At 44.0% G+C, this 25,085-nt stretch overlaps 3 protein-coding genes across 6 annotated transcripts in view; 2 read left to right on the forward strand and 1 right to left on the reverse strand.

The window, feature by feature from the left end:
* The first annotated feature begins 1,739 nt into the window (after nucleotides 1–1,739).
* Nucleotides 1,740–5,818, forward strand: ctsf (cathepsin F). Its single transcript, XM_057043572.1, has 14 exons — nucleotides 1,740–2,171; nucleotides 2,798–2,908; nucleotides 3,273–3,354; nucleotides 3,429–3,490; nucleotides 3,628–3,700; nucleotides 3,878–3,991; nucleotides 4,095–4,243; nucleotides 4,324–4,420; nucleotides 4,520–4,600; nucleotides 4,684–4,803; nucleotides 4,875–4,939; nucleotides 5,016–5,106; nucleotides 5,185–5,243; nucleotides 5,366–5,818. Exons 1-14 carry the CDS (start codon nucleotides 1,920–1,922, stop codon nucleotides 5,438–5,440), a joined length of 1,431 nt encoding a protein of 476 aa, XP_056899552.1. The 5' UTR covers nucleotides 1,740–1,919; the 3' UTR covers nucleotides 5,441–5,818.
* A 3,325-nt stretch (nucleotides 5,819–9,143) lies between these two features.
* On the forward strand, nucleotides 9,144–11,337 carry eif1ad (eukaryotic translation initiation factor 1A domain containing). The gene is made up of 5 exons (XM_057042974.1): nucleotides 9,144–9,310; nucleotides 9,654–9,772; nucleotides 9,879–9,987; nucleotides 10,233–10,341; nucleotides 10,552–11,337. Exons 2-5 carry the CDS (start codon nucleotides 9,686–9,688, stop codon nucleotides 10,778–10,780), a joined length of 534 nt encoding a protein of 177 aa, XP_056898954.1. The 5' UTR covers nucleotides 9,144–9,310; nucleotides 9,654–9,685; the 3' UTR covers nucleotides 10,781–11,337.
* Nucleotides 11,338–11,646: 309 nt separating this feature from the next.
* The window catches only part of nrg2b (neuregulin 2b), a 29,422-nt gene continuing 15,983 nt past the window's right edge, over nucleotides 11,647–25,085 (reverse strand). The window contains exons 5-12 of one of the 4 annotated variants that reach the window (XM_057042973.1): nucleotides 22,631–22,689; nucleotides 20,375–20,398; nucleotides 18,102–18,204; nucleotides 17,411–17,534; nucleotides 16,680–16,807; nucleotides 16,072–16,287; nucleotides 15,119–15,191; nucleotides 11,647–14,838 (exon numbers count right to left, since the gene is read on the reverse strand). In XM_057042973.1, coding sequence (XP_056898953.1) covers nucleotides 14,365–14,838; nucleotides 15,119–15,191; nucleotides 16,072–16,287; nucleotides 16,680–16,807; nucleotides 17,411–17,534; nucleotides 18,102–18,204; nucleotides 20,375–20,398; nucleotides 22,631–22,689 — 1,201 coding nt within the window. In that variant the 3' untranslated portion in view covers nucleotides 11,647–14,364. Of the gene's footprint in view, nucleotides 14,839–15,007; nucleotides 15,192–16,071; nucleotides 16,288–16,679; nucleotides 16,808–17,410; nucleotides 17,535–18,101; nucleotides 18,205–20,374; nucleotides 20,399–20,737; nucleotides 20,762–22,630; nucleotides 22,690–25,085 lie in introns of all 4 variants that reach the window. The other 3 variants (XM_057042970.1, XM_057042971.1, XM_057042972.1) reach the window with 3 other exon arrangements.

Raw genomic sequence — 25,085 nt, forward strand, 5'->3', positions numbered from 1 at the left:
ACATTGTGTATAAATGACACAGAGAGAGAGATTTATTTCACCTTTTATTCTGTTAATCACATGGAATTGCATATAGAAAGATTTTATTTTATTTTTAACACCATTGTATAAGAGTTCAGACGTCACCAGGAAGCAGGTTGGGAACCTGGTGAAGCCTTGGCTCTCCCTGATATCACCTCAATACCGGTATACAGTACAGTATAGCGCCATCTGTGGACAATCATCGGCTCCTCCACGCCCCCTGCTGGAAGAATCAAGCAACAAGCGACCTGGAACCCTGGAACCCAACAGTTTGCCTAGAAAGTGAAATAAGGAAAGTCCAGATAAAAAAGTAATGTTGAAGAAGCATATGATATGGTATGGAAAGAAGGGTTAATGATAAAGTTGTATAAAATGTTGATTAAAGGAAGAACATTTAGCTAGATTGGAAACTTTTGATTTGAGAGGCACATCCAAGTTAAAATGGGGATGTCCTTCAGTGGAGAACGGAACTCCTCAGGGGAGTGTTATTGGCCCCTTGTTTTTCTCTACTGTGATACTGAGGTATTTTCAGAAATCGACAAAAGCCTGTTTGCTGATGATGGAGCCGTATGGAAGAATATTCAGTTTATTCGAACGAAGTTTCAAAGAGCAGTGAGGGTGGATGAGGAATGGTCATACAGATGGAGCTTTCCAGGAAAAAAGAGGTTTCAATAAAGATGTATGATTTTTATTTAAGACAAGTTCAATATTTCCATTGTTTAGGAGCCTCAATTGACTCCGAGACACATGACATATAAGCGAAGGTTAGCCAAAATGAAAATGGTAATTCATTTTATGAGGTTTCTAGAACAGGGTGTGAGTCAAAAACCTCTGAAGAAGACATATGATCCTTTAATAAGATCAGTACTGTTTTCGTATATGGAAGAGCTTCTTAGGCTCTTAAGACACTGTAAAGGAAGTTAGATCTCTCCCAAAGTCAAGCATTTGAGTTGTGTTGTGGGGCTTTAAAAGCCTCCACTGTAAATGCAGTACAGGTAGAGATGGAAGAAAGGGCTTTGTGCCTCACACATAAGCAGCTTAAAATGAATTAATGGACAAACCTTCAGAGTCCCAGAGCAGAGCATCATCAACCATGCTGGGAGGGTAGCAAAGCAAGGATAGACCATTATTAATGGACAGCAGATAAACTAGAAAATCAAATGTGTTTACAGGCAAAAACCTGTAGTCCATGAGTATAATATTCAGCAACACCTTTCTGGCTTTACCCCCTGGTTACTACAGATCTCTATATCAATGAGAAAGCACAGAATGTAAAAAAGAAAAGGAAACCGTTTGAGTAAGGGTGAGGCTAAGGCCTTTCTTTAAAACAAAATAAAGAGTGAATGGCAACAGCTTTGGAATGAGGCTAACATAGAAAAGCATAATTTCAAATCCAGTCGACAGTCGAACAAGCAACTATAACTAGATTAAGATAAGGACAATAAGAAGGGAAGAATTCACAGATGAATCAAAGAAATGTGGGATTACAATGTTAAATCTCCAAGATGTATTGGAGAGTGAAGAAATAAAATATAAAGCCACCGGTCCATAAACAAAAAAGAAGCAGAGCCAAATACCGAAAATAATACCATAGTGTTGAAATGTTAAGTAACTCATGTAACCCCGGTTCTTTGATAACATTGTGAGGGATTATTATTATTATTATAATTATTATTATTATTGAGTTGGTCGGGGGCGGAAGTGACGTAACCAGAAAGAAGGCGGAGTCTGCCGCACATCTCGCATGTACTGATATTTGTCAACAACTCTCCATCGCTTGTGTAACTACCGCTTCCGATAACTCTATCGATTTCTTTTCGAGGAAATCAAACATCGTTTTTTAACCGGGAGGAAATCGGACACTTGTCCCTTTTTGACAACAGCCCGGGATTAGCATCATGGTCGGATTCCACGTTTGTCCGGTGTCTTTAATCCTTTTACTGGCTATCGCCGGCGGGCTCGGTGAGGTATACGGGCTCGGTGAGGACCTCGGCCGGCCTTTGTTTGAGCCTCCGGGATCTCCTATGAGGCTGCAGGAGTCGGATCCTGGCCTCCTAAAGGCCCTTAAATTCGCTGAGGAGCGCTACAACCGGGGCTCCAACGCAATGCATCTCCGCAAAGTCAGTCGGCTCGTCTCCGCCACCAGACAGGTTCGACTGTTATATAACACGTTTATGATTATTCAACAGTATTCAACATATTTGTGCCATAAGAGAAAGCCCTTGTTGAACTTGTTTAGTTATTTGCAGAAATGATGTGCATTGTACACTTGCATACAACAGCCGCGGAGCTTTGTAAATGTGAATAACTTAGATAGGACCGGAAATGCGATCATGTAATTTCAAAATAATAATACAAGAAAACTACTCAACATTTACGGTGTGTTCAATAAGAAATCAACCTTATTGTTTCCATATCTCGGAAACAACACTCTTTTACGTAGTGTTTATTTTATTGAAATGTGTTTATTTACACCCGCCAAAAAGATAACACTTTGTGTTGTAAGTGTTATCTTTTATTGTTTAGCAGGAAATCACATGGCATTCATAAAACGGCCTTGTTTTCCAGCACATTCCGTTCTATTGTGTGATCAGCTGCGTCCATGCAGCAAAACCCAAATCTAGAATCTCCTGCCTGTTCCACAGTCACAATAATCGGTTTAAATTCCAAGCACGTGTTTATGTTCTGAATATTGTACACATTTATTTTAAAAAAAATAAAGAAGCTGTATAAGTTGGGAATGTGTGGAAAAATGTATGTTTTTTGTTTTTTTCAGCTTGTAAAAGGACTCCGCTACACTATAACTGCAGAGCTGAGTAACACTCAGTGCAAGAAGTCCACCATGCTCCGGACATGTGACTTTTATCCAGAATCACAGAAACTAAAGGTGACTTTAATTCATGTGTGCTTGTGTAAAGGGGTGGATTTAGAGATACATATGTAGATTTCCTTTTAAATAACAGAATTGAAAAAGAAATCAAATTTCATCAACAGGACAGCATGACTGTCTGGAGAATTCACCAGTCATCTGATCTTGTGACTTGAGTTTGACTTTAAATAACCCCAACCAGCCTCGCACTCATGTGCACGCACAGAACTTTGTTCTTTGTTCTGCCATTTCTATTTTCAGTCACAACATATTCTACTTTTCACTATATATTCTTCCTTCCAGAATTTATAATATACATCAGACCAGGTAATGCTTACGAAAGTGACACCACTGATCATCCTCTTTTGTTTGTCCCTGTCAGACGGAGGTGTGTTTGTTCGAAGTGTGGGACATTCCCTGGCAGGGCACTTCATCCCTGCTCAGTCAGAAGTGCCAACCTAAAGGTCAGTCAGTGTTCACACAATCATCCTCACACTCCATCATAACGATGCTAAACATGTACTGGATCTCTCCTCAGTGGAACTTCAACAGGAAGAAACCAACGAGGTGACCGAAGCGTCCACAATGCAACCCCTGGAGGTACAAATATGATGTCATGTTGGATGAAGAGTTGAAGGACAATATTGACCTTTAGTCCTTTTGCAAACCCTATGCTATCAGTTTGAACTTGAGGCAGGAATATAATCTGTGTTTATTCTGTGTGTTTTATCTAGCAGGAGTCTGTGGAGCTGTTGGGCCTTTTCAAAGAATTCATGACGAAATACAGTAAAGTCTACAGCAGCCAGGAGGGTGAGCGAACACACCAAATATCTGCATCTGCCATAACTCTTGCTTAGAACTGTTTGTCAGTTCTAGACTGGGTGGTTGAGCAAAAGACAGAAGACGAGTTTGATCAGTACATTTTAAAAAGTAGTAGTATGCTTTCTGTAATAACAGATTTCCTTTGATTTAACTGTCATCCTGCAGAGGCGGACCGTCGTTTACAGATCTTCAAAGAGAACCTGAAGACAGCGGAGAAGATCCAGTCACTCGACGAAGGCTCGGCTGAGTATGGGGTCACCAAGTTTAGTGACCTAACTGGTGTGTGCGCGTGCATCAAGTTTATATGGGGTTCTTTTCACATACGTCCCATTAAAGCAGGCCTGACATCACTGCTTCAGTTTATTTCATTTTCATTTTGCAGAGGAGGAGTTTCGTCTTACATACCTGAACCCACTTCTCAGTCAGTGGACTCTTCGTCGGCCAATGAAACCAGCCTCTCCGGCCAGAAGCCCCGCCCCTGCCAGCTGGGACTGGCGAGATCACGGAGCTGTCAGCCCTGTTAAGAACCAGGTACGCACCTTTAGTTTAAAATTGCTGTAGAGTGTTATCCCCAACATGTTTCCTCAGATTTGTGTGTGTATGCTCTACAGGGTCTGTGTGGATCCTGCTGGGCATTTTCCGTGACAGGAAACATCGAAGGCCAGTGGTTCCTGAAACACGGGAAATTGTTGTCCTTGTCTGAACAAGGTACGGGTTGTCATACTGAACACAAACACACCCTCCCACACACGGACATGCAAATGGCAATTTGATTTGGCTGGTTTGAATTATTATTTTCTTTGACAGAGCTGGTTGACTGTGATGGGCTGGACCATGCCTGCAGAGGTGGACTACCATCAAACGCTTATGAAGCCATTGAGGGCCTCGGTAGGAAAAACACGAGCTGAAGAGCTGGTCTTTACAATTACTGCAGAACGTAAAACATCCAGTGTGTTTGACCTGTTGTGCAGGTGGTCTGGAAGCAGAGAACGACTATACCTACAGAGGGCACAAGCAAAAGTGTAGTTTCACTACTGGGAAGGTGGCGGCCTACATCAACAGCTCAGTGGAGCTGCCCTCGGACGAGAACGGTGAGCGAACTGATGGAAAACAGACTAAAGGTCAAAAGCAAGACAAATAGTTGTCATTTGGGATCTTTCAGAAATGGCTGCCTGGCTGGCTGAGAATGGACCCGTCTCTGTTGCCCTGAATGCCTTTGCGATGCAGGTGAGCAGCATCACTGCAGTGCAGTCGACCTCCACAGACACCGCTAAACATCTTTCACGTCTTTCATTTCCTTTAGTTCTACAAGAAAGGCGTTTCTCACCCCTGGATGATCTTATGCAACCCCTGGATGATTGACCACGCTGTGCTGCTTGTGGGATACGGAGAACGTTAGTATCTTGTATTCAAGTGGGGTTATGGTTGTCAGTTTGCTCTTATGTACCACCTAAACATATATGTGTTTTCAGGAAATGGCATTCCATTTTGGGCCATCAAAAACAGCTGGGGAGAGGATTATGGAGAGGAGGTAACCATCAGTTGCTCTGTTACAGTGCCCCCTGCTGTTCAAAACTAGACACTCCTATATAATATGAGTTTTGGCAGTTTAATCAATCATCAAAACAATTTCTTCTTTCTTTACTCTTCTAGGGTTACTACTATCTGTACAAGGGCTCCAATGCGTGTGGGATCAACAAGATGGGCTCATCAGCTGTGATCAATTAATTAATGAATACAACACAGACACAAAATCTTCATACATCTGTACACATTTCTCAACAGACTTCACCTCTCCAAGCTGTACACATACCTTTGACACATAAATGCATTTTCTTCAGAATTAAATATGCAAATGTTACATTTCCGTTAAAAAGTAGTAGTGTTGCAGTTCCACTTGGTATGAACTTGTTAAATATGCACCAAGTATTACAAACCTCGTCTTGTTAAGAATTGTTTAGTAATTTATTGCACATGCCAGGTCTCTGATGTTTGTGCTGTTGCTATTACAGGTCATAATGCTTTCTGTGTTGTAGGCAGTATTAGGTGTAAACATTGACTCCACTCAGTAGCACAATATATCAATAATAAAGTACATTAAATGAAGATACATTTAGACTGTTTATTTCAAGTGTGTTTTCAGCAGTGACTAGATCACATCCTTCCTTTTACACTTGACATTATGATATTAACTCTCTCCATTATAATATTAACTCTCTTCATTAAGAGATTAAAGAGATTTAAAAGTAAAGGACTTGGTCTTGGTCTTACAATGTGCCTGATAAACATAAATCCTAATAGAATTGTTAAAGTTCATTTATATATATTTTTGTACACATCATGGAAACATACAAAGTAAACACAATGTCTTTATAAATTCTCACTCTACAAATAAAAACGCAACATCAATTTAAAATGACTTCAATCTGCGTAGAGATGCAGAAATGGTAAAGATAAAAGATCGGAATCCATTTCCCACAATGCAAAGCGATAGCTGCGAAAAAATATGTGCAGGAAATAGTTTGCTGAAGCTTTAAAAGTTGTAATTCGATAAGTCAGACGGTAGAGAGCAACGAATACAGATGAGGAGAATTGGAGTATCACTTTCTGCTTCGTTATAAGTAATATCAATCTCAGCAATCTAGTCACAGGACAATTTTACAGTTTTTCTCAATCACTTTGGTACATTTTTCCAATCATTCTTGCAATTTGCAGAAGATCAAGTGCATTTCTCAAAACAGTTTGAACAAATAGCAAAACACCGTGGATCACCTGCAAAAGCCAGTCTCTTGCTCAAAATCCTTAGTCCATCCCTCAAAAGCAAGTTTTTGTGTCAATATACTTGTCAGTGCCATCAGAATGTTTAATCATTGTGTCATTGTGTACGGATAAGACAGTCAAATTCATTAGTCATGTTGGCAATTGAATAGTGCACTTTGAAGGGACATGATGTAAAATGTGGTTTAGGTGTGATGGCAAGTGTTGTACATTTGACCTCATATAATGTATATGTGTAAGATTGATTGGAAAAGACAAGATTCACATTTACAGAATGACTTCTTTATTGGCAAACATTGACATTGCAGTGCGTAAAGAAAAAAAAGACAGCACTGCACATAACAAAGGTGAAATACAATACGTAAGTAAACATAGGTCAAAAATATAAACATAGGTCATACAGTAGGTAAACAAAAAAATATGAACAACTCCCCAAATTCTAATCTCAATCCTGATCTTCAGCTTCTTCCCGTTCCTGTCTGTTAGGCCACAAATTCTCATCCACGTCACACCTGATGTCCTCCCGTGCAAGGCAGCGTGGATAGTATCTTCTTGCATGCCTAATCCATGCTCTGCAGGAATCTGCAGTAATGTCTTGGCATGCTGCATCCATTGCAGCCAGAAGGGTCACTTGTGTGTGTGGCTCTTGGTCATACACCTTCCACCTCCAGGCTGAGAAAAATTCCTCAATAGGGTTGAGGAATGGGGAGTATGGTGGTAAGAACTCCATCACCATTCTGTTATGGTTTGCGTACCACTGCCTTACTAGGTTTGACTTGTGGAAGCTTACATTGTCCCATATTATGGCATATTTGGGCTGGGCCATATTCTCGGCTGGGCCACCTAGGATATGATCCCTGTACAAAGTGTCTAGGAATGCTATTAGACGTTCAGAGTTGTATGGACCCATCAGTGGAATGTGTGTCAGCACACCGTTATCTGATATTGCGGCACACATAGTTATGTTGCCACCCCTTTGGCCTGGCACATCAATGGTGGCTCGATGTCCAATAAGGTTTCGACCCCGTCTTCTGCGCTTTGTCAGATTGAAGCCAGCCTCGTCCATGTAAATGAAGTGACAGGGTGGCTCACTAGCTTCCAGTTCCACCATGCGCTAAATACAGAAGACAAAATGTTATTTTTGGAATTACTGCATTACATGCATTTGCAAAAGAAGTTAGATCAAACGTATATGACATATTGCATCTTCTTTTCTACAGCCATAGCATATGTGCAAATGCCACACTTACAGTAGTGTAGTGTACATCTTTACATTACATTGCATTTGGCAGACACCTTTTACTGTAAACCCAAAGCGACTTACAAACGAGGACATATCTATATATGGTTTTGGAATAAAAGTTGTACCTGGACAAAGTGGTAGCGCAGCTCCTTCACCCTCTCACCATTTCTTTCAAATGGGACAGTGTATAGCTGTTTCATGCGCATGTGTTGTTTTTTTAGCACTCTATCAATGGTAGAGATACTGACTGTTTGGATGTTTGCAAATGTGTCGTTGTCCTGCAAAATAGTAGTCTGTATCTCTCTTAGTGTAATGGCGTTGTTTTCCACAACAATGTTGCAGATAGCCATCTCCTGCTGTGGTGTGAAAATCCGCCCTCTACCACCCCTGCGTACTTGTCTTGCAGTCCTATGTGGGAAATAGAAATGTCAACCAAAACAAATTTGAGGAAGACACAATGGCATTGTATAGAGCATCAGTGGAATAGGCTACTGTCATTTTGTATGGGGCATTACTGTATTGACATGTAAATACAGTAAACTCCATGTAATTCAGCACATACTGTTAGATTACACACCTGTTCTCTCTGCGGAAAGTTTGAATAATTGAGGACAGAGTTGTTCTGCCAACATTTGGCTGCACCCTTCTCCCCGCTTCAGCCATAGTCAGCCCATGATTCAAAACATGGTCTACAAGTGTTGCTCTGATTTCCTCAGGAACACGCATGTGTCCGCCTCTTCTGCCTCGTCCTCTTCCTACTCCTCCACCACGCAGCCTCACCCCTCTTCCTCTCCTTCTTCTTGGCTGTTGTCCTTCCATTGTCAGACATTGTAACTTTCTATTGTGCTCTGGTTACCTATATACTCCCCAGTAGATTGTTCATGAGATGCTCCCTTGAGCTCATTCAGAAAACTGTCGATCATTGGTTGATCAACTCTTTTCATTAGAGAAAGTCTAGATTCACCTGGGAGGAATTTACCAATTTAGATCATATTTACAGACAAATGTCTTATGGAAATGTATATATGCTTGACATGTTATGATGGCTTGGTAAATCATTTTGCAAGTGAAGACTTATATGATGAACTATAGCCTAAATGTTTTGGGGAAAGAGACTATTTGATAGATTCCTATAACAAAGCATTTTGATTAGCATGACAAAAGCAATTGATAATGTACGAAAAAACTGAGAATTGTACACAATCATTTGCATGGATGGACAAAAGTATTTGCAATTTGTTCAATGCAATAAGAAACTGCCTTTTTCATCTGCATAAATGGCATGATGATGTGACAATTGAACAAGAACTTTTGAGAATTTCAATTCTGATGTGAGAAATGTACCAAACCAATTGAGAAAAACTGTAATGTCTCAAATACTAACGTACTAGATTTATTTTGAAAAGGTCACCCAGCCAAACACCGGAAGTAATACCATAGTGCGCAAACATACCCATGTAGCTCCACACGCTGAGAAATATCTAAACGTGTTTGCTTCCCAAAGTGTTTACTTTGCCTTTGCTGTCACAAAACTTTACAATCAACAAAAAATACAATCACGTCGTTTCTTTCTTCAGGTTAGTAAAGAACGTATTGTTAATGTTAAAGGCCTTTTGGTATCGCTAACGTTAGCTTCTTTAGCTAGTGTATCCGTAACAGTTCAGTCCCATAGTTCTCTTTATCGTTTATATCTTCCCGTTTTCTTAAATTAAAATGTCACGAATTACATTTCCTGGTAGTTGTAGTGAAGCATTTACGCTGTTAAAGTCACCTGGGTACTACTTGGTAAAACCATTGGATTTATTGGTTTCTCTTTAACCACTTTATGACGTCAGACCGTATTTGTTTGATATCTTTATTTAAAAGCACGCTTGTAATCACACATTATACACACAATGACATGTATTTTTGTCTTCTCAGCTGTTGGACTTTGCTGAATCTCATGGTTTGCAATGTCACAGGCCACCAAACGCAAACACGTTGTCAAAGAAGTTCTTGGGGACTTTGTGACTCCAACAGAGGACCAGCAGATTGTTAAGGTGTGTTTAATAAAGATGTGATAATAAATGACAAGGTAGCTCCTTCTGGCGATAATACCCTACATCACCTTCCATTAATGGCCCAACTGTGTCTGTGCGCTCATAGATTGTTGGCAGCCGTGGCAACAACCTCCATGAAGTTTTGACGTCCCAAGGTGGCACTTTTCTGGTTAGCATGCCCACCAAGTTCCGGAAGAACATCTGGATAAAGAGAGGTAACATGATTATTATTCTGCGTACAGTATAAATCCTGCCTTTGCCCAGATGGTGAAGCTGTGTCAGAACTGTCGTGTCAGCGTGACCACTGAGTCGGGAAATGAAGCTCGATGTAAATGTGTCGACTATGTTCTAATGCTATTTTTACAGCGTAACTTGGGTTAAAAAGAACAACAACCAATATTTCCTAAACAACCGTTCATTTATTTTCATTATAAAATGCTCCTGCTGTCCATTTGTTAAGGGGACTTTGTGATCGTGGACCCTATCGAGGAAGGAGAAAAGGTGAAGGCAGAGATCAGCTCGATCCTCTACAAAGATCATGTTCAGCACTTGAAAAAGCAACAGCAGTGGTGAGTGCAAAGATACACAGACTTGTCAAATAATAACTTATTCGACTTACAAAAGAATGCAACTGCGATGTACCCAGAACCTTTACTGTATAAAAATACACAAAAACACCACTTCTTATGCATGTCTGTTCACATCAGATTTTTATTTAATTCTTTTTTTATTCTTTTTGCACAAGACAATGAATTATGTTATGTTGTTACACCCTACAGGCCAGAGGGGTTTATGGAGGAGCAGCCAGTGCAGGACAAGACGAACAACCAGCAGCAGCAGGAAGACAGGCCTGAGAAGAAGGAGGAAGAGGATTCTGGCAACTCTGAAGATGATGAGAGTGAATCTGAAGATGACGAGAGTGACCTTTTTGTGAACACCAACCGCTGTAATTATCAGTACGAGAGTGAGGAGGACGACGACGACAGCGAGGAAGAGGAAGATAAATGAGAGAAAGAGGCTGCTGGTGGTAGAGGGAATGAGAAGGACTGTCAAGAGTGGGAGGTGTGCAGATCACTGGACAGACGTTCTGGTGCAACAGCTCCCTCTTTGGAGATGTTGAAGGACTGCTCTCTGAAGAGTTAAGGGATTCCTCTCATCTTAATCATATGCTGTGCGTCAGTAACTCTACTCCAATAATGTCTTTATTATTGACTGCCTTCCAGTCTACACTCGATCACAGACGATCCAGAACAGGCAGCAGTCAGGACATTCAGCTTCCTCCTCAGGACAGAAACCTTGAAACCCATTTGAACAGTGAGTGAAGGGAAAGGCTTCAGTCAAGACGAAGCAGCGGTCCCAGCTCTGAGGGGCGGCGGAGGCGCTCGTATGTTCATTTTCTTTTCAAGCTGATTGACTTCACATTCAAGTGCTGTCGCTGCTGTCGCGTCCGTCGCCTGTGATCACTTGACATTCCTCAACCTGACGCAGAAAGTGACGCATATTTTCTTGTGTCAAATCAATGTTTTCTTCTGATTAAAAATAAAAAAAACCTGTGAGAAAGATCACGATTTGAGTGTGTTTGGTTTGGACTCACAAAAAGGATCAGTTTCTGTATTAACACTAAGTTTAAACTTGTGCTTGCTGTGCTCAGCTGCAGCCTGGATGCTCCTGGAAATGCTTCTTTAGTCTTTAGACGTCTTGTGCTTGCTGATAATAACACTCGCAGTGCTCTCGTGTCTTCGCCAGTGTGGATGTGGGCCAATAAAACATTCAGTTTTAACCAATAGTGGTTAAAGCTAAACCTTCAGCTTTTTATATACAAGATCATTAAGTATTTCATGCATTTCATGAAAGATGACAGGACGGTTTCAAAATGATAGGAATAAAGTTTTATTTTCATATGAAGGTGTGGTTTGGGAGTTTTCTTCTTTTACAAGTAGCATGTTTCTGTTAAAACTTGCAAAAAATCTTCTAGCATATTCCAAGAGTAATGGACATGAAGAGAAGGGAATTTATTGCTGAATGTTCAAATGAAGACACATTTTTATTTTTGTTTTTATTATTTTCTCCTTTTTTTTTTCACCGAGTGGAATAACGATTTGCTTGCTGCTTTTTCCATGCACCCAACTACCAGTACCACTAGGACATGCAGAGGAGAGGAGGAGTGGGGGGGAGGAGGAGGAGGAAAACCAGGGAGGGAGGGTATAAAAAAAGACAGCTTGACAAACATAAACATGGTGTGTGTGTGTGTATGTGTGTGTATGTGTGCTTTATTACTGTATATGTGAGGCATGTGCAGTATGTGAAATGTGTTATATGTAAAGGGAGGTGGGGGGGGGGTGAGGAAGAGGGTGGGGGGTTGTTAACAATTCAACTAGCTCTAAAAGCACACTACCCTCACTTGCAGTATTTCCACATTGCAAATCCCAGATTGATTACAGTGAATAGTAAGACAAAACTAGCCAGACCTTTGGGCCGTCAACCCAAACGTGTTTTTTAAACATTTTTTCAAAATATTTCTAGCATGATTCTGGGGAGGGAGGGGGTGGGGGTGTTGTCATTTTTAATATACTCTCTATATCTGTGAACCATGCATCTCCTGCGTGGGGGGTGGGGGGGGTTGAACAGAAAAGATCTACGGAATTAGAATGGACGCGCACCGTTTCTGACTGAGCCTTCTCGTTGGTTTGAGAGGGCCTCTAAACCTGACGTAGATCAGAAGTGTGGTGAGGGGGGGGTCGGGGCGTGGGTGGGGTGGGGCGGGGGTATCACTTGATCTGCTACTTGTTTTCCGTATGTCATGGAGGGTGAGAAAGACATGGAGGCGAGGAGCCACGTGGCGTGGAGGGGGCAGACGGTGACAGACACGTAACGAGTCGTCCCAGTCAATAGGACCAAACAGAAGATCGATCGGTTGAGGCGTAGGAATGCCAATCGCTGCGGCTGTAGCCAGTTAGCTTCCACAGTGTCGCTGTCAGCTAAAGGAAGAGCGGATTCAGACTCTGAAAACGGCTCTGTGGCAGCGTTAAACCTGCACGTCACCTCGCCGTCACCACGGCTGTGATAGGTCACGACCCACAAGGTGGAGAGGGCCCAGAAGTTTCAAGTTTATATTTTTACCTATTTATTGATTTCACATTAATACCATTTAAAATAGAGGCAACAGGGCAGGGCAATACCTTTTTTTTATCTTTTTTTTTCTACCTTTTCACCCGCGTTTCCTAGCTACGCCCCCGCTACATAGTGAACAGACACGGGCTCCATAAACCATTATCAGCTGACCCACGTTCACAGTGACACAAGCTCAATGACACGCAAAAACACACACACACATAAAGTTAAAGAAAAACCAAAAAAGTAGAGTAGATGGCTCTCCCGTCTGATTCCAACAGTTTACCCACGCTCCGGTTCATCGTGGCCTCGAGTGACTGCGACACCTGACGGACAGACGGTGGAGGACAGTCGGGTTGTAGATCTAGCCTGAACTGTAACTGAGATGACGTGCACTCTGCTGGGAGTCTGTTGTGGCGTGATGGGGAAGTCCTGAGACACAGTGCGGCTCTAAGCTGCTGGCATAGGAAAATGGGCGGGCTCGGCAGTCCATGGAAGGCCAGAGTCAGGCTGGATTACAACTGGATCGGTCGGGTTCAGTTTGGATTGGCGGCTCCCTGGACAATGATCGGAGCCTGTGGCGGCGCCGGGGGCCGGTGGGAGGAGCACATCGGTCAGAGAGAGAGACCACGACCTCGGTAGGTGAGCGGAGGCGCAAAACACAAAGGAGGCGCCATGAGGTGCGCACACGCACACACGCACACACGCGCAGCGCCTGTCATGTCACGGCAGCACCCATAACTCGTGCACAGTGTAACCTTCCCTAACGCTCCTGCTTTCACAGTAACAACAAAGAACTGAGAGGCAGCAGAGGAGGACAGAGATGGGTGACGTCATAAAAAATGGCCGGAGAGAAACTACCCTACGCGTCTGGTTGCATCAGCAGCTAATGTCCCTGTGAAACGAGCATTTCGTGTGGATCATGTAAACAGACACCTTTAACACAGAAGGAATCAATATTGCATGATGACATAATCAGATCACAGTTCAAAAAGATCCCAAATCAGAGAGAGAGAGAGAGAGGAAGAGAGAGAACAAAGCAAAAGGAAGGAAGAGGGTTGGTCTCTATAAAAATGAGGAGTCTTTATAAGAAAGGCTACAAAAACTCAATGGGACCTCCAACGTCAGCATACAGCAAAAGGCACCACATTATTATTCTATTTATCTAACTTGTGAAAAAATTGGCACGTAATTCTCTTTTTTTTCTCTCTTAATGCTGTAAATCAAAAAACTTTACATATAAATATTTCCCCCCATTATAAAAAAGTCTTTGCTGTTAGCTAGTAGACAATTTTTGCTGAAATGAAAATAAATATTTCATTTGTTTAGAATATCTGTCTGTTATACAAAATAAAAATATTTCTCCTAGGTGCGGGTCACTAGTCCACTGGTTGTGTTGTCGGAGGGGGTGTGTGTCGGGTGGCGGGGCTGGGCTGGGCTGTGGTGGGGTCATGGGGGTGGGGGGCTGGGGGGGTCTAGTCTTAAAGGGGCGTGTTGTCAGCCCTGGATCGCTGTGACTGGGAGCCACGGCTCTGTCCGTTGCTGCGCGTCCCCTGTCGACTCAGCCCACGGTAAGTCCGTGTGTCTGCGCCGGATGTGGAGCGGAAACCCGGGACAGATAAGGGCGGGTCCATGTTCATGTTCTGCATACTAAGGAATGGTGTACTCTCCCCGTGATCATCATCTTCCTCCTCTTCCTCCTCTTCTTCGGACTGGCTGAAACTCTGTGAGCTGTAGTCCCGCGGGCCCCCAGAACGCTGGGAGATATGTCCGTTGAGGCGGTTGCGTCTAGGGCGCCGTCGGCTGCGTATGGGTTCCTGCGAAGAGGCGTACTCCTGTGTGGTCTCGTAGGCCTCGTCGTCAGGGAGACGGTAGGGGCTGGATGGTAGACTTCCTGCACTCTCGGTCAGGTAGGGTCGTCGCTGACGCCGCGGCTGTCTGTACAAACTTCCATCCTGGAACATGAAGCAGTTACAGATGTTAAAGGAACCAGTTCCTTCTGGAGTAGAACAGCGCTCGACTCCTTTGTGGGACCGAATAATACGAAACGGGTGCGTTCACCTCCGGATGGTTCTAAGTAACTTCTGAACTATCACACATGCAAAGTCATGCTTTTCTACGCACATCTGGGCACCGTAGCAGAGGTTGATCATCATCTCTGTGGTAAGCAGCAGCAGCGGGGGGCAGGGAGAGGGCGTGGCTTGTGTTTGGCGAGGTGATCTGGAAGGTGGGTACCTGGGGTGGCAACGGGGGGTAGTGAAACTCCACCGGAGACAGGCGAGCTGGTGTGGTCAGTGCCGAGACGTACCTTAGATTTAAACAAAAAAAAGCATTACACATTGGACACGTACAAAAATACAAACAGTTTACGTGGAACTGTCAAACTCTCCGCAGGTCTGGAGTATTTGGCAGTTTTAATATTTCATTAAACGGTCTAAACTGCTGTGTGAAGCTGGTGCCGGGTCGTTCTGCTGAAATCACTAAAGGATCAGAAGCTTCTTCAACCTTTTCCCCTTTTTTGTGGCGTGATTGGAAACTATTTGACATCATCTTAAGTTGCTTAATATAAACTAGAGAATCCAATAAAATGGGTGCAAAGTTTGTTTCCAGACTTTCAGTGTCAAGTTGCCTGAACTCTATAACATCCATGACCTTAATAGCTGTAACTCGCAAGCTCTTGACCTCTGATTGACTCTTGCTCATGAGCAGTCTAGGGCACTCAAACGCTGGCATGACTTCCTTGTTTGGAGGTCAGGCTCTGGGTTTCTGTAACGCACCTTGAGAGAATTGTGATTGGAACAGGCGCGTTATAAATAAAGTTGAATTGAATTTAAATGTGCCACCTCGTACCCACTTACAGTAATAAGAAATGTATCTTGTCTTGAGTTCTTGGACAGTTCCACAGTAAATCACAAGGCTATCGCAACACAGGCACGGGAAAGGCACAGAATGACCCTTTGACACCCACTTAGTCCCACCCAAAAATTTGAAAAGCACTACTGATGTGCCATCTATAGGGCAAGGAGTCTAAATAAACATCAGCAAAGTTCATATTTCACATGCCCGGCTGTTGGCTGCTGATATCACAGCTTTGTAAAGTCACACTAAAATATACAGGGTGTTATTACCTGAACGGCCACTTGAGGCCACCAAAGAGTAAAGACACAGCGGGGCTCACCCTCTCATACCTGTCACTGTGAGGTGAATCTCGTAGGGAGTCATAGGATTCCCCGTACTGCATCCCTGTGCCAGACATGTCCGCGCAGCCCCAGTAGGCGGCTCTTCTTGCCATGCACGCGGGGCTGCTGCACTTACTGGTTCCCACAGAGCTGGACAGCCCACCTGACTGGCAGTCTGAGTTCATACTGTCTGTTCGCTCCATGCTCCACGTCTGCTCCTCGTGTCTACAGGCGTGGGTGGAACAAACACTGGTTCAAATCAAAGCCCTGTTAGTCCCGCATCTATTCACAGGCAAAACTAACAAATCCGAGCAGGGCATATTCTCTGCATAGGCTCTGAGGACAGAAGAGTGGCTATAAATCATGCTACCAATATTAGAGTTTTTAATAAAAAATGTGAGTTAAATGATTAAAGGCTGCTTCCTCTTAAAAACGCTCTTCCTCCCAGCTACTGCAACCCATCGCAGGCTACCAACTGCAAAACAAACCGTTTCTTTAATTGTTCTGAGCATTCTTTTGGTTGTTTCTGTAGAATCACAGTACAAAACGTGCTTGAATTTGTGCGTACTGAGCCGTCCACACAGTGTTTTGTGTGTGTTTCTGTGTGGTTAGTGTACCTGGAAGCATGCGAGGCAGTGGTCGAGTGGTGTGAACGCGTGGACATTCGGCTGCCTGCGTAGTTGCCCGCACCCTCGGCTCCGTGGCTGATCACACACTCTGTTGTTGGGATGCTCTTTGAGATGTACTGCATCACACACACACACACACACACACATATATTCAAATTGACACACACTCATTTTCAGAAGGAAATACGCTGTACCTATTAAATAATATTGATGACTGATCTGTGGTGATGGTAGCTGTTACGCATTTTGTCACCCAGTGGGTTCATTTTTGAGACTGGTGCTGACTCATGCCCATTACAGCTCCAACACAACCCCATGTTTCCTCTCTTTTATCTACTGTGTGTCACTGTGTTTCAGCAGATGTACTTAGTCTGGCTTTAGGCAAAGCTGCTCTGAAGACTGAACGGAACCCTTTGGTGGAGTTTGGCCTTGGTGCCAAAGCTATATATAATATCCGAGTAACCCTACATAAGGAGGCATGAACCTGCTAAAGCTCCATGGCTCGGAAAAGCTGACGGAAAGATGATGTGTCTTTGTCCCCTCTGCCTGCTGTTGCATTAATGATAAGTCTTCTGAAGGTTCTGACACCTTGAATCCTTTTAATAGGGCAGTTCTATTTAATCAGCAGGCAGAGATGCATCTGGAATAATTCTTCAGAGCCTGCACGCTGTCCCTTTTTAGTGAATGTGTGGCGACAGACAGACGGACGGACACTCAACCATTGGGATCTCCTCAGGCCCAGGTCCGGGATGGTTGGGTCCATTGGCCAACATGCGGTTAGGTTGTTCCATACACTGATTTTGGTTCTGGTGCAGGTGACTGTGCATCTTCTTCCTCTGTTTTCTGGAGGATTGATGACAAAGAAAAGCAATAAGTGCCACAGCCCTAAAAACTAAGCTAGGCACAGTAAATGTACCAGAGGCTCCTTTACTTTCCACTATAAGAAAATCTACATGTTTCCCCTTTAACCTAATTATTTTGGCCACAAAGTAGGACAGCTTCCAGAAGTGCCAGTGGAGCAGCACGCAGACGACTGACACCTAACACAAACTCCAGAAGAAAGCAGTCTCTTTTAATCAGAGACAGGAAGTGATCAGAGAGCGTCTTCCAGAGGAGGCCGACGCAGAACTACAAATCCAGGGGAAGTGTGAACATGCATAATGAACAGAGCCTCCCGATGTGTGCCGCATGCGTGTTCCGACCAGAAACTCCTGGTCTGATCCTCCGTATGAGTTCGCGTAGCTCTGGAGCTTTTGGCGTCATAGATTTCCCTTTTAACGATTTTTACACTTTCATTTCACAGGGGTCACATGACCTCCCACTGATTTTAGGCTTGTGAAGATGCGCCTGATTCATTCATTTCCCCCCGGCCCATAACGGGAGTTCATTTGGAAGCTTTGAGACACGTACTTGGTTTTGCAGTAGGCCACCACGCAGACGATGCCGACCACCAGCAGCGCCACGCAGATGCCGGTGATAGTCAGCACCCTCCTCTGGTAGAGCTCCTCAGCCTCTGTGGATTAAAACGAGCACGTACAACACACACGTTCGCCCGCACACAGACACACACACGGATGGATAGCAGACACAGAACGGGAACACACACACATGCACACACGCACAGTGTGAGTGCTACTCCATTGATGGTAACCATGGAAACAGATTTGTCGCTATCGTATGCTTTCATCCTGGCCGCTGCACTGCTGCTTTAGCGTGTCACGTGGACGACAGTCACATAAAAGATACAGCAGAAGCAAACTCAGATATTCTAAAGAAGATGGGAGCCGTAAACCGTCCTGACATAAACATACTGCTGCTCCTACACAGTAGTCACGATGACCATGGGAGTGTAATGCTGTGACAGGAGAAGGGGTCCGAACACATGCCTTTATGGAGGTGCCTTCGTTAAATAAAAAAGGAAAGAACAGTTTTGTTCAAAGTGTTCACAGAGCATCGTCCTGAGTGTTAAAGCTCACCAGAGCTGCAATAACAGACTGGAAAAGGACCCAAGGTTTAAAGCTGCGCTCTGGAAAATCCCGTTTTGACTGGCCGGAATTATAAAGGAAACGTCTCCCACGTGGGAGGTCAGGTCCAGCTCCTGTTGCTCCTCTCTGGGCAGAGGTCAAAGGTTACGGATGACAAAGTTGGCTTCGTCACTGACCACAATCAGAGGGACATGTGCTGGATTTAAAGGGGATGCCTGAAGGGCATTCTTTTGGCCAACTTTCTACCTGTCCTTTTTGGGCAAATTATAGCTCTTTTGTTTTGAAAAATCGGACTTTCATTCATAACAGTCTGTCTTTAAAATGTCCAATGTGCACACACAAGCTTTATTGGTGCACCAGAAGCTTCTATTAGGTCAGGACTGCTTTTGTCAGTTTCAGAGAGCCTCGACCCACTTGGTGAAGCACCTGTTAAAGAACCAAGGTCGGGCTGTGTTCTGTTTGCTATTTTCTATGCTTTGGTGGTGGTTTGCGTGGTTATAAGCCGGTGTCCCAGCATCTGCCCAAACGTCCTGACGTCCTTCACTAACCTGCTGCAGCTTTTACCCACAGTATTTTAGAAATGAAAGATTTTCCCTCCAAAGCAGGCTGAGAGCAAAGACATTTGGATCACCAAAAAGAGTTCAGGGAAGCGGGATTGGAAACATCGCCACCTCTGTGCGTCGAGGTTTAACGGCTCTTCTGGGCCTGCTGTGCTGTAACACTCAGAACAATGAACACACCGACACAATGACAGTGGGAGCAACAAACAGAACGGAACATGAGGAAGAGGGGGAGCAAATAAAAAGAAGGCTTAGGGTGGTAGGGAGGGAAGAGAAGACAGAGCAGCAGGAAGTGCACCAGAGACGCAACCCTGGCTGTACTTTGTCCCTGTGTCACTTAAGATGGGATTCATTTCAATTTTTGCTTAAATCTTTGATGATAAAGATGCTTTTTTTTATCATCGAGAGAGGCGTTCAAAACTGCATAATTCATTCAATTGGATTAACAAATTGTCACACACATTAACATATGTATGTGCTAGCATGGAAGGCAAGGGGACAAGGCAATGAGGAAGGACAGGACGGGTTCTACACTAGAGCCTTGGCCCGGCGCTGTGTGTGGAGAGCCCGCTGGCACCGAGGAGCCAACAGCTCTCCTGATTTAGGACAGGCCGGCTCTGCACTCCAAAACTCTGACTCCGAGTCAATCAAGGGGAGAATTATGAGGGCAAACTATGTGGTCAGGCCTTTTGCTGGGTTTTGGCAGCGCTTTGCAAGAATGCTCCCAGCTTGCATGTTTTTATTTGACAGGCTGCCAAAGCCAATACAGATGTTACCAAAGCCAGAAAGACGGGTGGGCAACGCGAAGGTGTTGATCGAATGAAAAGAATGAATCTCATCCTCCAGACAATAATGCCTCTCAATTCTCCTCGGTACCTTTATTTACACATCCTTTTCAATTCATCAATTTCTCTCTCTAATTTTTGCTTTTCAAAAAGGTCGAGCCTGCGGGACAGCGCATGCAGAGACGCGAGGTTACATGTCTTCAAAGCAGGTTAGTGGGCAGGAGAAAAAGAGGGACAGGTTGAGGGAGACCCAGTTGTTGCTTTTAGAAAGAGGATGGCACAAAAATGTGTGACTGTGAGAGGACCCTGGCAAACCCTTAAAGCACAGCAAAAAGAATAATAAGGTTCCATACCCATGAATTCAATTCTGAGAACCTCTGCCAGCGCAGAAAGTGGTCGTGAGAAAAGGAAAAGAGACAGACAGGGTCAGGTTTAGTGTCCACTCTGGAGCAGATATTTGATATTTGTGTCCTGTATAGGAACAGGGTTTAGGTTCATTAGTGCCGACATGTGTACTGTCCAGTAACGGACAGACACCGCTCTGTGACCCCCCCACATACGACAGAAAAACACAAACAAAGCTAAACGTGAGGTGGGAGAAAAGAATTGGAAAAAAAGAAAGAACACTAGACAGAATACAGGTTAACAGGCAGGAAAACGCATGCGGGGACGGACCGACGGACAGAGACAGCAAGACAAGAAGCCACATCACTTACTGCTATATTTAATAGACCTCATTTCTGGAGAACACAACAGTGGACAGAAACAGAAACAAAAGACACAAAAAAGCAAGAAAACAAAAGGTAAAAAGCAGTGAGTTACTGTCCAACAGAAAAACACCACAGTCGATGAGGCTGGAACAGCAGATGGGGGTGGGCGCTGGTTGGACTGCTGGCACCTGTGTGCCTCTGCATTGATTACAGCGTTACACCTCCTTTATAACACTGTCCAACTTCTGCTGCTTAAATCTCACGTCACCTTTCACATGATTTACAAAGAAATCATCCGGGCATTCGCAGGTTTTCTGTTTTTCCATGGCTTGGCATGCATTACTGGCTCGAAGGGACGGCCACATGGAAAAGTCACCCTCCTCCGTCCACCATAGACTGGAGGGCGCGGTTGTGCTCAACGGCAGGCAGGAACAAAGACGCTTTCAACCAAGTCAAAGAAAAATCACAGAGAAGCTGTAGAGGTCACACAGGCGTCAGCATGGAACCAGCAAGTTCCATTTGTGATTTCTCATGAAATAATACGCTCTTTAGATGATTATTCTGGCATCAATGTGAAAATTGCACCAACAGTAAAGCAAAGAAAGAAAACATGACAGGGAGCAACTGTGTCTTACCATAAATATCATTCCTCTGGGATTTTATATGTGTCTGATTAGTTGTGTCAGGACTGGCTGACTGGTTTCAGCGTCCACACGCCCCATTTGCATCCCTCTCATGTCAAGAAATAGTCTGACATTTTGGGGGGGCTTTTACCCCACCGGTTATATGAAAATATTACATCTATGTCACCAAAGTGGTTGGCTTACCATTGTGATCCGATAGAGGGCGCCAACGAGCACAGGCCGAAAGCAGCGTCGCTTTAATTTAACTCATTAATTCATAATTTTCTCATCTTTCAATAAAACCAAGATTGAATGTGTAACGCACAAATGTCAAACTATTCCTTGGAATAAATTAAACTGTGATGACAAACAAAGACATGACCCCTTTTTTGAGAATCAACCCGAGAACATTTCAAGGAGCGTTTAGTCACATGCCTTCGTGACAGACTCGATCAGATGATCCATGGATGCTCAGAGTCAAATATCAGGGTTATCAAGCAGACATAACCATGATTTAAATATAGATTTATAATGCCAAACACATTTTGACTGGGAATTTTTATTCCCAGTAACCCTTTCAGACAGAGTGGAGTATCTAGAAACTGGCTGTTGCTCAAAACAATGTCAGGGAAAATTGCATTGATGTCCATCTAAAGCTTTGATTTGCCAGCCACTGTCCAGCTCCAAAGAGTAAAATCAATGCACGACATTTTCTCCTTATTTATGAGAGAGCAACAGCACAGTGTTTGCACTTAATGTAATATAATGTCTTTTGCTTTTTTGCTGCCAGAAAGCTAAACACACCGATGAACCATCAACAGAGAGTTTAAAACTCATTCCACAAGCACCAGATTGTTGGTATTATCTGTGTTCAGTCTCTGTCTCCTCTGATTCTGCAGTTCTGTTTGCAGTTTACAACGTTCAGAAGATAAAATCCTCCTTTTAGTCCACACGCGAAGATCTTTGTAATGTCTGAATACACGCAGAGGGAACATTGGGCGCTAATACAGGCATCCGTGTACGTTTTAGACATTATAAAAAAGAAAATTTAAGTGTAAATATTCTCTCTGGAGTAAAAGTATCGTCTCTCTGTGACCGGAGGAGAACCACAGAGGAAGCAGGGGAGACAGTGAGAGGAGGGGGTGGACACAAAGGCATGCTCTCTCTCTGTTTCACTCTCTCTCTCACACACACACACACACACGCACACACACCCCTCTGATGTAGCATGCAGCATCTCAGTGAGAAGACGATAGACAAGAGCAAATGGACATACTGTAGAAATCGGCCATGACGGAGTTTTGACAGCGGTCCCCCGTATAGTCATTGGGACACCTGATGGGGGAAAACAAGACACAATAGGGGGGAGGTTAAAGATACAGAGGGGAGAGGGGGGAGACAGGAGGAAGGGGAGAAAGAGAAGAACACAAAGAGAGGAGGGGAGGAGGAGGAGGGAGACACAAGAGAGCAGAGAGATGAGGGTTAATCCACCAACTACAGAGAAAGAGAGATGATCTGCATCACCACCATCATTATGACATCACTACTACGGTTCGGACCAAGTCCCAGTCACCACGGTTACCGGATGGTGCTGCGGGTAGTAGGGGGTGTCAAATGTACCCTGACCTTCAACTGCTCACACACCCACCCACACACACGCACATCCACACATGTTACCTCATTGCTGTAATGACCTCTGATATATTGCACTGGTGTTTTAGCCTCTGACCAGAAGCACATTAAACAGAATGGTGATGGTGACGTAACTGAGGGATGGCGGAGAGACGCACGTATCTATGCCGAGGCAACGCCACGCCACACCCAGGCAAGTCCCAGCATTGTCAATGGCCAGATATGAAAACAGCGGGATGAGCGCGTAGGACGCACAAACTGTAAACATCTTTCACAAGACAGAAATGTTATGAATGATGCGACAGTTTGACAGCACCAGTGCCACTGCAGCCCACTAGATGATGCTCTGAGGCCTTCAGAAGACAAACTGACAAAGGTTATAGAACATAAACATTGGGTTTCATGAAATCGGGTCTATTTTTCTTTTTCTGTGCCGATTAAGAAGAAAATTTGACAATGTTTTAGATGACTAATATTGCAGTTTTCACCCATTCTGACCATGTATGTGTACTCCACATTAAAAGCAATACTACGGTAATTTGGAAGGGCATTTTTGTCATTTGCACGTGCACACACACCCACAGACACACACTTAGAGACACACACACCTAACCCCACCCGTCGCTCTATATTTTATTGTTTTGCAGAATTTTAACACGACCGTTGACAGAGCATTGGTGTTAGCATTAGCATTAGCATCTACGGTTTTCCTGGACAACTGCACTGGTCGAGGGGGTGAAGTATTTTGTGTCTGTATATGAATGTGAATCATGATGCGATTCACATTCTGACATCAACAGGAGGAGTAAATGAAGGCGCGGGTCAGTGCTGGCGGAGGTTTGCACTACTGGGCTCACACCAGTACTGAAGAAGGTTTCTTACTGCTTCGGCGACAAGTGATGAGGATACATCCTCCAACTGCTGCAGAGCTCTTTAAAATCTTAAAAGCCATTAATTGTTTGATGTTTTATTTTGCACGGACAGCAATAATTGATTCGGTAATATATTTATTACCACAGCCGCGCAGCTTTTGATGCAGTCTGATGAAATACAAGCCTGAATCGAGCGGCGACTTTAGGATTGGGTCTAGTCGACGCCAGTTCTCTCATTTGATGCACACACACACACACACACACACACACCGTTGCATACATCCTCATGCATATTACGCCTACACAACTGATCGGATATCCTTTTCTTCTCTTTCTCCCCACGGAACAGACAACTAGCATCGAATCGTGTACGGCAAAAATCCTCAGAAGAGCCCACTCAGCACCTTCCCATAGGGTTATAAATAGAGCAGAGCGAGAGACAAAGATATGGGGGCCTGTGCAGAACCACAGCCTATACTGTATATCATTTCATTTGTCCTTTGCACTCCCTTTCTAATTCCTTCTCTTCTCTTTTCTTATCTTCATGTGCTTACTCTCTCCATTTTTCCGGACTCTCCCGCTCTGCCAGCCACTGGCCGGCCCAGGCGAGGACACCTCCCATTGCTCTGACCATCTGACCATCCATTGTTGCATGCGGAACGCCAACCCTCAGCAAAGATGGGACCTTGGTTCACCATCATTCAGGCAAGTTTGTATGTTTTCTCTCTTTAACCAAAGTGCTTTTCCCTATATGCTTTCCTCCACCCTGTTGACTCCATCTTGCTGTCCAGCCTTATTTCACCCCCCAGGGAAACGCTGTTTCACAAACCAGCCTGCCAATACAAGCCTAAATTTCAACTTCTGCTTCCTCCCGTGACCTCACACAGCACAGATTTGTTGCTGCTGTGCAGTCTGGAGAGCGTCTGTATCTCAAAAGTGAACAAACCGCGCTGACAGTCTACAGACAGCACTTATTTACGTGCAGTTATCCCCTGGTGCAAACAGACAGGTCAACAAAGCATGACAAAGGTGAGGAGATACACTATCTGTAAACTGCTGTCCAAGTCTCTTCAAATATATAGTTTGTCTGCGTAATATACCATTACAGGGTGTAAAACCCTGCACAGGGGATAAATTACTACTCTCTGTACGTAGTACCTTATAATGTCCTGTCAGCAGCACATATTCATCTGATTTATTCTTCAGCAACAACTGAAAAATTATGCC

This window comes from Takifugu flavidus, chromosome 9 (assembly GCF_003711565.1).
Source record: "Takifugu flavidus isolate HTHZ2018 chromosome 9, ASM371156v2, whole genome shotgun sequence".
Lineage (NCBI taxonomy): Eukaryota > Metazoa > Chordata > Actinopteri > Tetraodontiformes > Tetraodontidae > Takifugu > Takifugu flavidus.